Genomic DNA, 15,553 nt, shown 5'->3' with positions numbered 1-15,553 from the left:
TGCCTAAAATGTCCATGCCTGATATGGATTGGAATCTAAAAGGCCCTAAAGTAGAAGGGGATTTGAAAGGTCCTAAAGTTGACATTAAGGGGCCAGAGGTTGATTTTGATGCTCCAGATGTAGATATAGATGGAAAGGTGAAGGGTCCCAAATTCAAGATGCCAACGATGCCATCAATGCATTTTCCTACAGTGTCCATGCCTGATATGGATTGGAATCTGAAAGGCCCTAAAGTAGAAGGGGATTTGAAAGGTCCTAAAGTTGACATTAAGGGGCCAGAGGTTGATCTTGATGTGCCAGATGTAGATATTGATGGAAAAGTGAAGGGTCCCAAATTCAAGATGCCTAAATTGTCCATGCCTGATATTGATTTGAATCTGAAAGGCCCTAAAGTAGAAGGGGATTTGAAAGGTCCTAAAGTTGACATTAAGGGGCCAGAGGTTGATTTTGATGCTCCAGATGTAGATATAGATGGAAAGGTGAAGGGTCCCAAATTCAAGATGCCAACGATGCCAACAATGCATTTTCCTAAAGTGTCCATGCCTGATATGGATTGGAATCTGAAAGGCCCTAAAGTAGAAGGGGATTTGAAAGGTCCTAAAGTTGACATTAAGGGGCCAGCGGTTGATCTTGATGTGCCAGATGTAGATATTGATGGAAAAGTGAAGGGTCCCAAATTCAAGATGCCTAAAGTGTCCATGCCTGATATGGATTTGAATCTGAAAGGCCCTAAAGTAGAAGGGGATTTGAAAGGTCCTAAAGTTGACATTAAGGGGCCAGAGGTTGATTTTGATGCTCCAGATGTAGATATAGATGGAAAAGTGAAGGGTCACAAATTCAAGATGCCAACAATGCCATCAATGCATCTTCCTACAGTATCCATGCCTGATATGGATTGGAATCTGAAAGGCCGTAAAGTAGAAGGGGATTTGAAAGGTCCTAAAGTTGACATTAAGGGGCCAGAGGTTGATTTTGATGCTCCAGATGTAGATATAGATGGAAAGGTGAAGGGTCCCAAATTCAAGATGCCAACAATGCCATCAATGCCTAAAGTGTCCATGCCTGATATAGATTTAAATCTGAAAGGCCCTAATTGGAAAGGGGATGTAGATATGTGTCTCCCCAAAGTAGAAGGAGAATTTAAAAAGCCAGAAATTGAAATGAAAGGTCCACAAATGGACCTTGAACCACCAGATGTTGATTTGGAAGTGGCCGAAGGAAAAATAAAAATGCCTAAATTTAAAATGCCAAAGTTTGGATATTCAGGATCCAAAATGGAAGGTTCAGATGTGGCAGTGAATCTTTCAAAAGGTGATCTTGATATTTCTGGTACAAATATAGACATTGAAACTCCAGATTTAGACATTGATGGACCAGAAGGTAAAATAAAGGGGCCTAAATTGAAGATGCCCTCAGTGAATGTAAATTTGAATAAAATGTCCATGCCTGACATAGACTTAAATCTGAAAGGTCCAAATTGGAAGGGTGGAGCTGATCTATCAATTCCAAAAGTTGAAGGAGATTTAAAAGGTCCCAAAATTGATATGAAAAGCCCAAATTTGGATCTAGAAGTGCCACAAATTGATGTTGAAGGTCCAGAAGGAAAACTGAAAATGCCTAAATTTAAGTTGCCCAAGTTTGGTTTCTCTAGCCCAAAATTGGACGGTACAGATGTAGACATTAAACTTCCACAAGGAGATATTGATATCTCAGGACCTACTGTAGACCTGAAAACACCAGAGTTGGACATAGAGGGCCCTGAAGGTAAATTGAAAGGATCCAAATTCAAATTACCATCAGTGAATGTAAACCAACCTAAAGTATCTATGCTAGACAGTGATATGAATTTTAAAAGTCCCAAGCTGAAAGTTGACTTGAGTACACCTGAAGTAAATTTAGAAGGGGATTTAAAAACACCTGAATTTGATGTGAAAAGCCCTGATATTGAAATTCCAAGTCCTAGTCTTTCAGTTGATTTGCCAGAAGGAAAATTAAAAGGCTCCAGATTTAAGTTACCCTCATGGGGTTTTTCAAAACCCACCATTTCCATGCCAGATGCTGACCTGCATCTTAAAGGACCTAAAGTTAAGGGTGACTTTGATGCATCACTTTCAAAGGGTGGTAGCCTCAAAAGTCCTGATTTGGATATTAGTGGCCCAAAGGTAGGCATCGATGTTCCAGAAGCAAAGGTTAAAAAATCCAGATTTAAGATGCCCAAGTTCAACTTCTCAGGTTCTAAGGCACAGACATCAACTGCAGATGTGAAACTTCCTAAAGCAGACATTGATGTCAGTGGACCTGATGTGAATATTCCTTCCCTAGAAGCAAAAGGGAAAAGTCCTAAATTCAAAATGCCCTCATTAAGCATAACAAGTCCAAAGGTTTCTGTGCCTGATGTTGAATTAAATGTAAAAGGGCCAAAGTTAAAGGGAGACATGGATGTTACAGTTCCGAATATTGAAGGAGAATTAAAAGGGCCAAAGGTTGATGTAATTGCACCAAGTGTACATATAGAGACTCCCGATACTGATTTAGAAGGCCCTGATGTGAAAGGGAAAATAAAGATGCCAAAATTCAGCCTACCAAAATTTGGAATTTCTGCTTCCAAATTTGAAACTCCAGATATTGATGTAAAATTGCCACAAGGAGAAATTGATGCATCTGGTCCTAAACTAGATGTTGAGGTACCAGATATAGATATTGAATGTCCAGAAGGGAAAGTGAAGGGTCCCAAATTCAAGATGCCTAAAGTGTCCATGCCTGATATTGATTTTAATCTGAAAGGCCCTAAAGTAGAAGGGGATTGGAAAGGTCCTAAAGTTGACATTAAGGGGCCAGAGGTTGATTTTGATGCTCCAGATGTAGATATAGATGGAAAGGTGAAGGGTCCCAAATTCAAGATGCCAACGATGCCATCAATGCATCTTCCTACAGTGTCCATGCCTGATATGGATTGGAATCTGAAAGGCCCTAAAGTAGAAGGGGATTTGAAAGGTCCTAAAGTTGACATTAAGGGGCCAGCGGTTGATCTTGATGTGCCAGATGTAGATATTGATGGAAAAGTGAAGGGTCCCAAATTCAAGATGCCTAAAGTGTCCATGCCTGATATTGATTTGAATCTGAAAGGCCCTAAAGTAGAAGGGGATTTGAAAGGTCCTAAAGTTGACATTAAGGGGCCAGAGGTTGATTTTGATGCTCCAGATGTAGATATTGATGGAAAAGTGAAGGGTCCCAAATTCAAGATGCCTAAAGTGTCCATGCCTGATATGGATTGGAATCTGAAAGGCCCTAAAGTAGAAGGGGATTTAAAAGGTCCTAAAGTTGACATTAAGGGGCCAGAAGTTGATCTTGATGCTCCAGATGTAGATATTGATGGAAAAGTGAAGGGTCTCAAATTCAAGATGCCTAAAGTGTCCATGCCTGATATGGATTGGAATCTAAAAGGCCCTAAAGTAGAAGGGGATTTGAAAGGTCCTAAAGTTGACATTAAGGGGACAGAAGTTGATCTTGATGCTCCAGATGTAGATATTGATGGAAAAGTGAAGGGTCCCAAATTCAAGATGCCTAAAGTGTCCATGCCTGATATGGATTGGAATCTAAAAGGCCCTAAAGTAGAAGGGGATTTGAAAGGTCCTAAAGTTGACATTAAGGGGCCAGAGGTTAACCTTGGTGCTCCAGATGTAGATCTAGATGGAAAAGTGAAGGGTTCTAAATTCAACATGCCATCAATTAATTTCCCTAAAGTGTCCATGCCTGACATTGACCTTAACCTAAAGGGTCCTAAATTGGAAGGGGACATAAAATGTCCCAAAGTTGACATCAAGGGGCCAGAAGTTGATCTTGAAGCTCCAGATGTAGATATTGAAGGCAAGGGGAAATTTAAAATGCCCAAATTCAATTTACCTAATTTTGGTATATCAGGCACAAAGCTTGAGGGACCAGACATTGATGTAAACTTGCCAAAAGTTGATCTTGATATATCTGGTCCAAAAGTAGATGTTGAAGTACCAGATATAGACATTGGATGTCCAGAAGGGAAAGTGAAAGGTCCCAAATTTAAGATGCCCTCAATAAATGCCAATTTACCAAAAATGTCCATGCCAGATATTCACCTAAAAGGTCCTAAAGTGGAAGGAGATTTGAAAGGCCCCAAAGTTGACATCAAGGGACCGGAGTTTGATATTAATGCTCCAGATGTAGATATAGATGGAAAAGTGAAGGGTTCGAAATTCAAGATGCCACCAATGGATCTGCCTAAAGTATCCATGCCTGATATTGATTTGAATTTGAAAGGCCCTAAGGTGGAAGGAGATTTGAAAGCTCCTAAAGTTGACATCAAGGGGCCCGAGGTTGACCTTGGTGCTTCAGAGATAGATATAGATGGCAAAATGAAAGGTCCTTCATTTCAGATGTCTTCAATAAATCTTCCTAAAGTGTCAGTGCCTGATTTTGATTTGAACTTGAAAGGTCCCAACTGGAAAGGTGATGTTTCTAGTCCTAAGATAGAAGGTGATCTATCTGGTCCCAAGGTTGACATCAAGGGCCCAGGATTTGATGTAGATGGGCCAGAAGTAAAAATGCCTAAATTTAAAATGTCCAAGTTTGGTTTCTCAGAACCAAAAGTGGAAGGTCCAGAGTTAGATGTCAAACTTTCCAAAGGTGACCTTGATATTACTGGTCCTAAGGTAGATCTAGAATCCCCAGAAGTGAACATCAGTGGTCCAGAGGGAAAAGTAAAAGGTTCCAAATTCAAGATACCTTCCAAAAACGTGAACCTACCAGGCATGGACATTAATCTTAAGGGACCCAAAGTTAGGGGAGATGCCTATCTTTCAGGTCCAAACTTAGGAGATATAGACTTGAAAGGAAATGTAGATATTGACATCAAGAAACCTGATATGAATATTGAGACTCCAGATATTAGCTTGAAAACTCAAGACATGGAAATTGAGGGCCAAGGCGGTAATCTGAAAATGCCCAAAGTGAAAAAATCTAAGTTTGGCTTTGGCATGAAATCCCCTAAAGCAGAGGTAAAAACACAGTCATTGGATGTCACTACTCCTGATGTGGAATTAGATGCAGAGGTTCCTGACATAGACATTGGAAGTAAGGGGAAGAGAAGTAAATTTAAAATGCCTAAAATACATATGAGTGGCCCTAAAATAAAGGGAAAAAAAGGTGGGTTTGATGTTAGCACATCAGATGTAGACAGTGACCTAAATCTGAATGCCCCTGATTTGGATGTCAACCTTTCAGGTGGCGCTGCAGATCTTGGTGCAAAGGCACCAAAAACCCGCAAACCCCTTTTTGGAAAAATGTATTTCCCTGATGTAGAATTTGATCTAAAATCTCCAAAGTTAAAAGGAGATGCATCCCTTCAAAGTCCTAAAGCGGATTTAAAGACTCCAGATCTAGAAATTGAGGGTGACCTAAAAACACCAGAGGGTGATCTGTCTTCTTGTGGAGTTGAGATTGAAGGTCATGATATAAAAGTAAAGAAACCCAAATTTAAACTACCAACGTTCAGTTTATCAGGCTCGAAGGTGCCGGAAGCTGATCTCATCCTCTCTAGCCCAAAACTTACAGGAGATGTGAATGCTCCTAGTATGGATGTTACCCTCAGTACCACAGATGTTAATCTTAAAGCACCCAGTGTTTCAGTAGACAGTTCAATGTCAGGGATTTCAGTTCCAAACGTAGATGTGAACTTGAAAGGGCCGAAAGAAAATGTAGACTTTGAAGCCCCTAGTGTTGATATTTTAGGATCAAGTGGCAAAGGAAAAATTCCCAAGTTTGGTGTTCCTACATTTGGGATCTCTGGCTCCTCTGTGGGTAGAACTGATGGTAAACTTGAACTATCTGGGAATTTAAAAGCTCCAACTGTTGAAATACCTACTGTTGATTTATCTGTTCCGAAAGTTTCCGGTTCTGACTTTGATATGAATTTAAGGGGACCAAAGATTAAAAGTGAAATGGACATTTCTAGTGGTTTCAAAGGAGAGAAATATGATGTTGGGATTCCAGGAATTAGTGTGAGAGGTTTAGATGCTAATGTTAATGTGCCCAAAGTTGAACTGTCTGGTCCAAGTTTGCATGGTCCTGACAATTTACTTAGTGGCAGTGTTTCTCTTTCTGGGCCAAAGGTGGAACGACCTGATGCCAAAATGGAAATTCCAAATGTACGTGTGAAAGGACAGGATAGTGATTTTACCATTAATGTTCCAAAAGGAGATGCAATGGGAAATGTTGACGGATTTAAATTTGGTGTGGAGAAACCTTCTACAGATTTACAAGGTGTACAAGTGAAAAGCGATCTCTCTGGCAATGTAATGGGTGGAGTGCAATTTAAAGGGTCGGAAGGTTTAAGGATAGCAGGACCAAACATAACATCAGGCCTTTCTGGAGTAGGAGTAAATGTCAGTAGCACACAGAGATACATTGGAGACCCTGTTGGAATAGTTACTTTTCCCAGACTTATGATGCCTAAATTTACAAGTTCTGGACCTGAACTCACTGGGAGGGAGGTAGGAGTTGATGTTGATTTTCCAAAGGCCAATGTAAGCTTAGGGACATCTAGTCAAGCTGATTTAGAACTAGGAGAAGGTGACATTAAAATCAAAAAGTCAAAGATAAAAATGCCAAAGTTCAACTTCTCAAAAGCAAAGGGTAAAAATGATTCCAGTCTCACAGATGTTTCCATAACTGGGTCAAAGGGTGATTTGAAAAGCTCAAAGGCTAGTTTGGGATCGGCTGAAGGTGCTGTAGGGTCTTCTGGGTTAGAGGTAGAAAGTGGAGTTAGTGTGCCCCCTGCAAAGTATGAATTTTCATTGTTTACCAGCAGTAAGTCAAGACATAGGTCTTCCTCCCTTAGTGAAGAGATGGATGGTTCTACTCAGTCGTCACCAAGTGGAACTCTAGAGGCAGAAGGTGGTGTGTCTGTAGAGGGTGGCAAAAAGAAGGGCAAGCATTCAAAGATCAAGTTTGGCACTTTTGGTGGTATAGGATCTAAGTCAAAGGGTTCTTATGAGGTCACGTTAAGTGATGATGAAAACGTTCAGGGGAGTGGGGCATCTCTGTCCTCCCGTAAATCTAGAGTGTCCTCCTCCTCAAGCAATGACAGTGCCACAAAGGCAGGTTTGCGGTTGCCCAAGGTAGAGCTGACTGTTGCCAAAAAGAAAGAGTAGATTGTTCCCCTTTTTTATGATCCCGAGCATGTAAATACATATATATAATTGTGTGTTTGTACATACATTTTTGCAACATTTATATGATTCTAAGGTTCTTGGCAGAAAAGTAGAGATACAGTACTTTGAGAGGAAACGATATATATATATATATATATATATATATATCAATCTTCAACTGTCAAATTCCATGCACACCTTAACCCCTTCCCTGCCAGTGAGACTTAAAAATGTATTTCTGGCATGGTAGTGGCTTAATTATCTATTTTGATATAATGGTTGTACATGGAAATATATTTTTCCATATATTTTTGTTAACTTGCTTACAGCTTTATTTTTTCTCTTGTGGGGCTTTACAAATGCAACTTGGTTTATTAAAGATACTGTAAAGTGCATTGAACCAGTGGGAAGTTGGCATTAAGGGGGATTCTTATGGCAAATATGATTGTAACTCAGCAGCTGTAGTTATTGTAAAACAACTGTACCAGTTTGAAACTTTGTGTAAATATTTTTTTTTCCGATTATTAAACATCCACCTCCCACTATTCAGATTTTTGAAATAAAATATATATATTGTTTATATATATATATATATATATATATATATATATTTCTAACCCTTTGCTTCTTGCGTTATGTCTTATTTGCATTTTCCCCTCTTTGACACTTTTAGTTTTCCTTGTAACATAGACATAACCTGAAAGACGTGAAACTGCAAATCAGAATGTTGACCATGAAGTAATCGCATATGTGTACATGTGTATATAAAAAATGTTTTTTTTGAATTTATATGAATTTATAATGATGTCACCAGACAACACCTTTTAATTCTGCAAATAAATATTCCGTAATGCAAGGAATGTCTGGTCAACTAATAGAGCCAAGCTAGTAACCGGTTCAATCCCAAATATCATAGAATTTGGTCTATTTTTTTTTTTAAAATCTGGTACTAGTGACTACAAAAAAAAAAAATTGAAAAAAATAAGTTGTGACATTTTTTTTATATATTCCTTTCCTCCTAAAAAGTAAACTTCTAGATCTACTTTGCTGTACCTCTTCCACTATCCCCCTTGGTTCAGTGCATTTCTTATATGTACAATAAGATTTTCTTATCATTGTCATAATCAAACTGTGCTTGTTTATTTGTTTTTGTTTTGTTTTTTTATTATAGTTTTTTTGTGGGGAAGATAATAAACTGTGCTTCTATTTCTGGTAAAAAAAAATAAAATAAAAATAAAAACAAGAAAAACAATGGTTTTAACTTCAAAATCTGTAAGCACTTTAATGGCAATTCATTAAGGAGTGTGTGATGGTGGATTGTTTTAAACAAAATAAAGCTTCTAACCTTTACAACAGTGTCTGTGTCATTTTTATGTTGTCATTCAGACCGGGCAATATTACCATTGACCTAATGAAGAGAACTTCAAATGTGCATGTTGGGGATGGTTTGCAAAAAATCCAAATTCATTGTCAACATCATCACCAAGAAGATAAGACAAATTAAGGGCTTCTTTTATTGTTGAGTAAGCACAAGTTGACAAAAGGCGGAGTTTCTGCCACCAACTTTGTCAATTCCCGTGGCTGTAGGAAAAGGTTTCTTTACGTGCATCACAAGTTGGTCTGGGATGCAAGGGGTGCCCTAGCACCCTCCCAGAGTATGTATTCAAATAGTTTATAAACAGGTTTATAACTTACCTGCGTTCCTCCCTGAACCCACCATCTCCTTTTCAGTTGCTGAATGAAGGAGATTTCGGTACCCTAGAGGCAGCAATGAGAACACTGTGGAATCCAAGTATGCTGTCAAATCGAACAGTTTGACGACTTACTCTGGAAGGGTGCTAGTGCTCTTCTGGCACCATTACCACTACAGTGGTCTGTAATGGCTGTGGTGCTTAAAGTGTTTTTATAAAAAACAAGTTGGGTGAGCACCTGTAAAGATAATCCACATGAGTTGTAGACATCTGCCTCCAAAGGTTATGTGCCTAGGGCACTGCATTCTGTGCACCCATCAGCTCACCCCTTTGCAATGTGTAATAGATATTTTAAAATTGTATAAAGTATATTCATTAGTTTTCACTTTCCATTAAACTTACTGTCACGAGCGTGGGCTATAGGCCCAGCCGAGACAGTGGGGAGAGTGCGGAAGTGGCAGGGTAAATGACACCAGACCCCTGGTTACCTGTTGCTAGTCCCAGCAACCACTCAATTAACCCCTGCAATCCCTTCTACACTAACTCCCTAGTACACACTTTACTGCCACCACCAAGACTTTAAACCCGGGCGTCTTAGGTTACCCCACACACAGGAGAATTATAGAATCACAGTTCTACTTTTACTGATCAAACACATATAATTAACCCTTTTTGGTAACGTGTTTACCTGAGCTTTCCTCTGGGGAGTGAAGCTCATAGAGAACAGAGACACAAGCTGATTAAGTAAACATTTAATCTGACAAAAAAGATTCACAGTGCTGAGTACAAAATACAGAAATAGATGACATACAGATAACAAATTGCAAAACAGTACATAAAATAAAATAGGAGAAAACACAAGAAATTCCTTACATATATTTACCCCATATAGAATTCTTGTGGGAGTCTTAGATGGTATAGGTCTCCTAGAAGTTGCTGACCAAAAAAAAATGAACTCCCTGGATAGTCCAGCACCCTCATTATATACATAAACTAGTTGTTTCTCAGTGGGCAGACCCCTGGGAGGGGGATCAGAGGGGGTTGGTCTGGCAGTTTATTGCCCACTCTATGCAATTCCTTGTGTCCAGCTGGCTATCTAGATGTTTTATGGTCTAGGCCTGGTGCAAGATCAAAGATCACAATAAATGTCATCCCAAGGTTTACAAAAAACAACTCAACATATATCAACACACATCAAACACCAACTCATGCTTTTGGCATGCTTTTGGCATGGCACTTACATTAGTGCAAGATTTACTGGTTAGAAATAACAAAACAAAAAAAAACAAACAAAAGTGCTCCAAATGGAAAAACGTCTAACATAAAACATTTCTGATAAAAAAAGAAAATTAAATTAAAAAAAGTTGAATGAGTAAGGGCTGCCTATAGTCCAAAACACACCTGGCAGTCTTTTGGCGTTCACCCATTATTTCCTGAATTACATCTGCATTTATGAATGGGCAAACTTTGCTTATTGGAGTGCTCTGTGTGTTTTTAGATTTCTGGAACACTATGTATGAAATTACAAAAACCAAACACTCTGAAAATTAAACAATTTTTTTCCCAAGCAGGCTTTGTCAGTCACAGCTAGGAGAGGTGTGGTTAGTGATGCATAAACAGAAACAAAAGTGATTTAACTCCTAAATGGAAAATAATTAAGCAGTGAGACTGCAAGAGCATGATCTATACACAAACACGTTGGTGACGACAAATTTGTTTTTGTGAAAAATAATATGCAATTTAGAAATCCACACCTCTTTATCCTACAACAGGATGGCTCCATATTAGCCTCCTGTCAATCATTGATATAAGCTCTGTCATATGCATCTGGCAGTCCGCACACAGAGAAGAGGAGCTATTAAACAATGCTATTTCCACTTTTCATTAACAATGTTTACTCTGGATTTGCCTTCTGTGAGCACATTATATCATTTACTTCATCTTAAATATAAATGTAAAAGAAAATGGAGAACTGATAGCTATCCTAACTATAGTGACTCCTCCCTCCCCCCGGTGAATAAAGGGTTAAAAAGCCTTTATTTACGAAACCCAGTGGCGTACATACCGGGGTCGCAGGGGTCGCGGCTGCGACCGGGCCCGGCCCACCAGGGGGCCCGGCCGCCCTGCGACCCAGGTATGTACTCACTGGGCCAGCCTCTTCTCCTGGGGGGCCCAGGAGCCGGCCACCTCCGGGCCCCCCGAGGCTGGCCCTGCTTACACCCGGCGGGCAGTCAGGCTGGCGGGCGCGCGAGGGAGCACTCTCCCCTGAGTGCTCCCTCTTCAGCTCCCTCGCGCACCGCACTGAAACCGGAGCCGGAAGATGACGTCATCTTCCGGCTCCGGCATCAGTACGCGGCGCGCGAGGGAGCTGAAGAGGGAGCACTCAGGGGAGAGTGCTCCCTCGCGCGCCCGCCAGCCTGACTGCCCGCCGGGTGACACCACTGGACCCCAGGGAATCCCCTCAGCTCTCCCACAGGTAAGGAGGCTGGGGGGATTAAATAGAAAAAAAAACGTGTGTGTGTGAGAGTGTATGTTAGTGAGTGTATGTTAGTGAGTGTATGTTAGTGAGTGTATGTTAGTGAGTGTGTGTTAGTGAGTGTGTGTTAGTGTGAGTGTATGTTAGTGAGTGTGTGTTAGTGTGAGTGTGTGTTAGTGTGAGTGTGTGTTAGTGTGAGTGTATGTTAGTGAGTGTGTGTTAGTGAGTGTGTGTTAGTGAGTGTGTGTTATTGAGTGTGTGTTAGTGTGAGTGTGTGTTAGTGTGAGTGTGTGTTAGTGTGAGTGTATGTTAGTGTGAGTGTATGTTAGTGTGAGTGTATGTTAGTGTGAGTGTATGTTAGTGAGTGTATGTTAGTTAGTGTGTTAGTGAGTGTGTGTTAGTGAGTGTATGTTAGTGAGTGTATGTTAGTGAGTGTATGTTAGTGAGTGTGTGTTAGTGAGTGTGTGTTAGTGTGTGAGTGTGTTAGTGTATGTTCGTTAGTGTGAGTGTGTGTTAGTGTGAGTGTATGTTAGTGTGAGTGTATGTTAGTGTGAGTGTATGTTAGTGTGAGTGTGTGTGTGAGTGTGTTAGTGTGAGTGTGTGTTAGTGTGTGTGTGAGAGTGTATGTTAGTGAGTGTGTGTGAGTGTGTGTTAGTGTGTGTGTGAGTGTATGTTAGTGAGTGTGTGTGTGTGTGTGAGTGTGTTAGAGTGTGTGTGTGTAAGTGTTAGAGTGTTTGTCTTAGTGTTAGAGTGTGTGTGTGTGTTAGTATTAGAGTGTGTGTTGGAGTGTGCGTGTTAGTGTTAGAGTGTGTGTCTGTTAGTGAATGTGTATGTATGTTTGTCACTGAGTGTGTGTCTGTCAGTTAATGTGTGCGTGTGTGTCTTAAGCACTTACCTTTCTCCAGCGCCGGACTCCCTTGGCGCTGGGGATCTCTCCGCCCCGATCCGCCTCTCAGCTCCGAATGCGCATGCGTGGCAAGAGCCACGCGCGCATTCAAACCGCCCATAGGAAAGCATTACTCAATGCTTTCCTATGGACGTTCAGCGTCTTCTCACTGTGATTTTCACAGTGAGAAACGCAGAAAATCCTCTAGCGGCTGTCAATGAGACAGCCTCTAGAGGCTGGATTAACCCTCAGTGAAACATAGCAGTTTCTCTGAAACTGCTATGTTTTCAGCTGCAGGGTTAAAACTAGAGAGACCTGGCACCCAGACCACTTCATTGAGCTGATGTGATCTGGGTGTCTGTAGTGGTCCTTTAAGTGTATGTGTTTATGCATGCACTGGCGTACATAACGTGGTCGCAGGGGTCGCAGCCCTGCGACCAGGTGCCCGCCGCCATGTGTTGCGGCCCCAGCCCGCGCAGAGTAAGCGCGCGGGGGGGGGGGCCCACGGATAAGTTTTCGCACCGGGGCCCCATGGGTTGTGTGTACGCCACTGACGAAACCATATCCCTGCGCCGATGTCCCTCGGTGTTGGATCACGGCTCTGCCTCCTCCTTTTACCTGGTTGTCCTCATGCAGAGTGTGAGGACGTCCAGCGTCAGATACCAGACCAAAGGTCCCTTTTGATCCAGGAAGCGCCCCGAGGCAGACTTAGAGCTGCAATGTAAACCTTGCAGTTTCTCTGGAACTAGGGACACTGCACCCAGACCACTTCAATAAGTTGAAGTGGTCTAGGTACCTATAGTGTCCCTTTAAAGTGCCCCACTCTCTACATCAGAAAACATTTTAACTCTGTTCTATTTATAAATTCAGTCACAAAGCTGATTCATAACATTTGTCATAAGGGTACAACTGAATTCTGGAAAATAAATGTAGTTTGCAATAGTGTTTATGTTACATTTATCAAATATATTTAAACAGGAAGAGCATTATAGTGCTGGAATAAAAGCTTTATGAGACTAAAACTGGTATAATTTGCACAATGTTGGAGATCAAAAAACTGTTTTGGGAAGTAGGTGGGTTTAGTCACATATTTGCACATATTGTTCATGAATTAAACTTCTTTGGGCAGCCTCTGTCTGTCATTTATGATTGCAGTTGATGAGCAGCTCTGAAAAATAAACGTTTTATTTTCTTTTGTCAATCTGCTTTATTGTGGTATCAAGATTGCAATAACACTTCTGTAAAATAAACCATTTGTTTTAAATATAGGTAGATGACACCAGATTAAACAATAAACAAAATAAAGGTAGCTTCAAATTTATGCTCCGTAAACCTGACTATACAATTCAAAATAAAAGCAGAGTGATAAAGAAATCAGTGCCTAAATATTAAAGGAGCACTATAGGGTCTGGAACACAAACCTGTATTCCTGACCCTATAGGATTAAAACCACCATCTAGCCACCCTGGTCCCCTCATGCCTCTAAAAATAAAGTAAAGTCTTACTTGTATTCAAGTCTGCAGCTGCATAGTTTGTCCCTGTTTCCTTTAGACCTGCCCACTGCCTGCTGACATCATCAGAAGGGGTAGAAAATTGATGGAAGTGCACTCCACCCCTTGCCAAGGAATCCAGGGTGCTTCACTGGATATGTCCCAGTACCAAAATGGACCAAATATAATAGTAAAAATGGAAAATGAATCCAGGCACTCCAAATGAATTCCAAGAAAAAGGCAATTTATTGGAACCAGCAGCTACAAAGCGACGTTTCAACCCCTAAGGGTCTTTATCAAGCTGATAAAGACCCTTAGGGGTTGAAACGTCGCTTTGTAGCTGCTGGTTCCGATAAATTGCCTTTTTCTTGGAATTCATTTGGAGTGCCTGGATTCATTTTCTATTTTTACTATCATCAGAAGGGGTGACCTGAGCCAATCACAATGCTTCCCCAAAGGATTGGCTGTGACTGACAAAGAGGCAGATCAGGGGCAGAGCCAGCACAATTCAAACACAGCCCTGGCCAATCAGCATCTCCTCAAAGAGCTGAATTGAATCAATGAATCTCTATGAGGAAAGTTCAGTGTCTGCATGCAGAGGGAGGAGATATTGGATGTTTGGATGCATTTTAGGCAACCATGACCCAGGAAGGATCTCTAACAGCCATCTGAGGAGTGGCCAGTGAAGTTATCACTAGGCTGTAATGTAAACAGTGCATTTTCTCTGAAAAGACAGTGTTTACATCAAAAAGCCTGAAGGTAATGATTCTATACACCAGAACAAATGCAATAAGCTGTAGTTGTTCTGGTGACTACAGTGTCCCTTTAAGCATAGAGGGAGATTTCAGAAGCCGAAATATTCAGGCAAAGAATGTTGCCATGGGATTTGAGAAAAAAGAATTGCAATATAGAACATTTAAAGACTGATCTGGGCACAGTAATACAAAGATTAACGCCGTTACGGCGTTCCATGCCGTCGCGCTTTAAATGGGCTTTAAAGCCGTTGCGGCGGCATGGAACGCCGTAACGGTTTAAGCCCCCAGGAGCCAGCAACTACTCACCTCCGCCGCGATCCTCTTCTGGGAGGCTGCCTGACAGCCCAGGCAGCCCCCCTCCGGCAAATGAGGCCCCCGGGGGCCATGTGATCGCTCTCAAAGAGCGATCACATGGCCCCCTATAGCTGGCTATGGATCTGCCAGCAGGGGGACTGTTTGAAATATCAGACAGTCCCCCTGCTGGTAGGAGGTGTAAAAAAATAAAAATAAACATGTTTAAAAATAAATTAAATATATTTTAATATATATATATATAATATGTATATATATTATATATATAATATATATACATATTATATATATGTAACGTCATGCAAAGTGTATTTTAATATTAATATAAGTATATAAATTAATATTAAAATACACTTAGAATGACGTTACATATATATAATATGTATATATATTATATATATAATAGATGTACATATATATTATATATAAATACGTATAATTAAAATAATAAATAAATAAAATAATAAAATAAATAAATAAAATATTGAAACAAAATGTAATATAAATTATATATGCATATGTAATTTCATTCTAACTGTATTTTGTTATTAATATATATATCGGTAACAAAATACACTTAGAATGACATTCTATATATATCTATGTATAAAATACAAATAACCGCAAATATATATATATATATATATATATATATATAGATAAATACATATAATTACATAAAAGATTACATTAGTATACACGTAGAATTTAAATACCTATAAATGCATATATATTAAAATTCTACGTGTATATTTAAAT

The 15,553-nt window shown here is 40.2% G+C and overlaps 1 protein-coding gene across 1 annotated transcript in view; it reads left to right on the top strand.

Annotated features, from left to right (window-relative positions):
* The window catches only part of AHNAK (AHNAK nucleoprotein), a 53,685-nt gene extending 45,932 nt beyond the window's left edge, over positions 1-7,753 (top strand). Inside the window, exon 9 of the mRNA XM_063438620.1 lies at positions 138-7,753. Within this exon, the coding sequence (XP_063294690.1) occupies positions 138-7,184 (7,047 nt within the window). The 3' untranslated portion in view covers positions 7,185-7,753. The remainder of the gene's footprint in view (positions 1-137) is intronic.
* Positions 7,754-15,553: the final 7,800 nt, after the last annotated feature.

This window comes from Pelobates fuscus, chromosome 12, assembly GCF_036172605.1.
Source record: "Pelobates fuscus isolate aPelFus1 chromosome 12, aPelFus1.pri, whole genome shotgun sequence".
Classification (NCBI taxonomy): Eukaryota; Metazoa; Chordata; class Amphibia; order Anura; family Pelobatidae; genus Pelobates; species Pelobates fuscus.
This window is presented reverse-complemented; position numbering and strand designations above follow the sequence as displayed.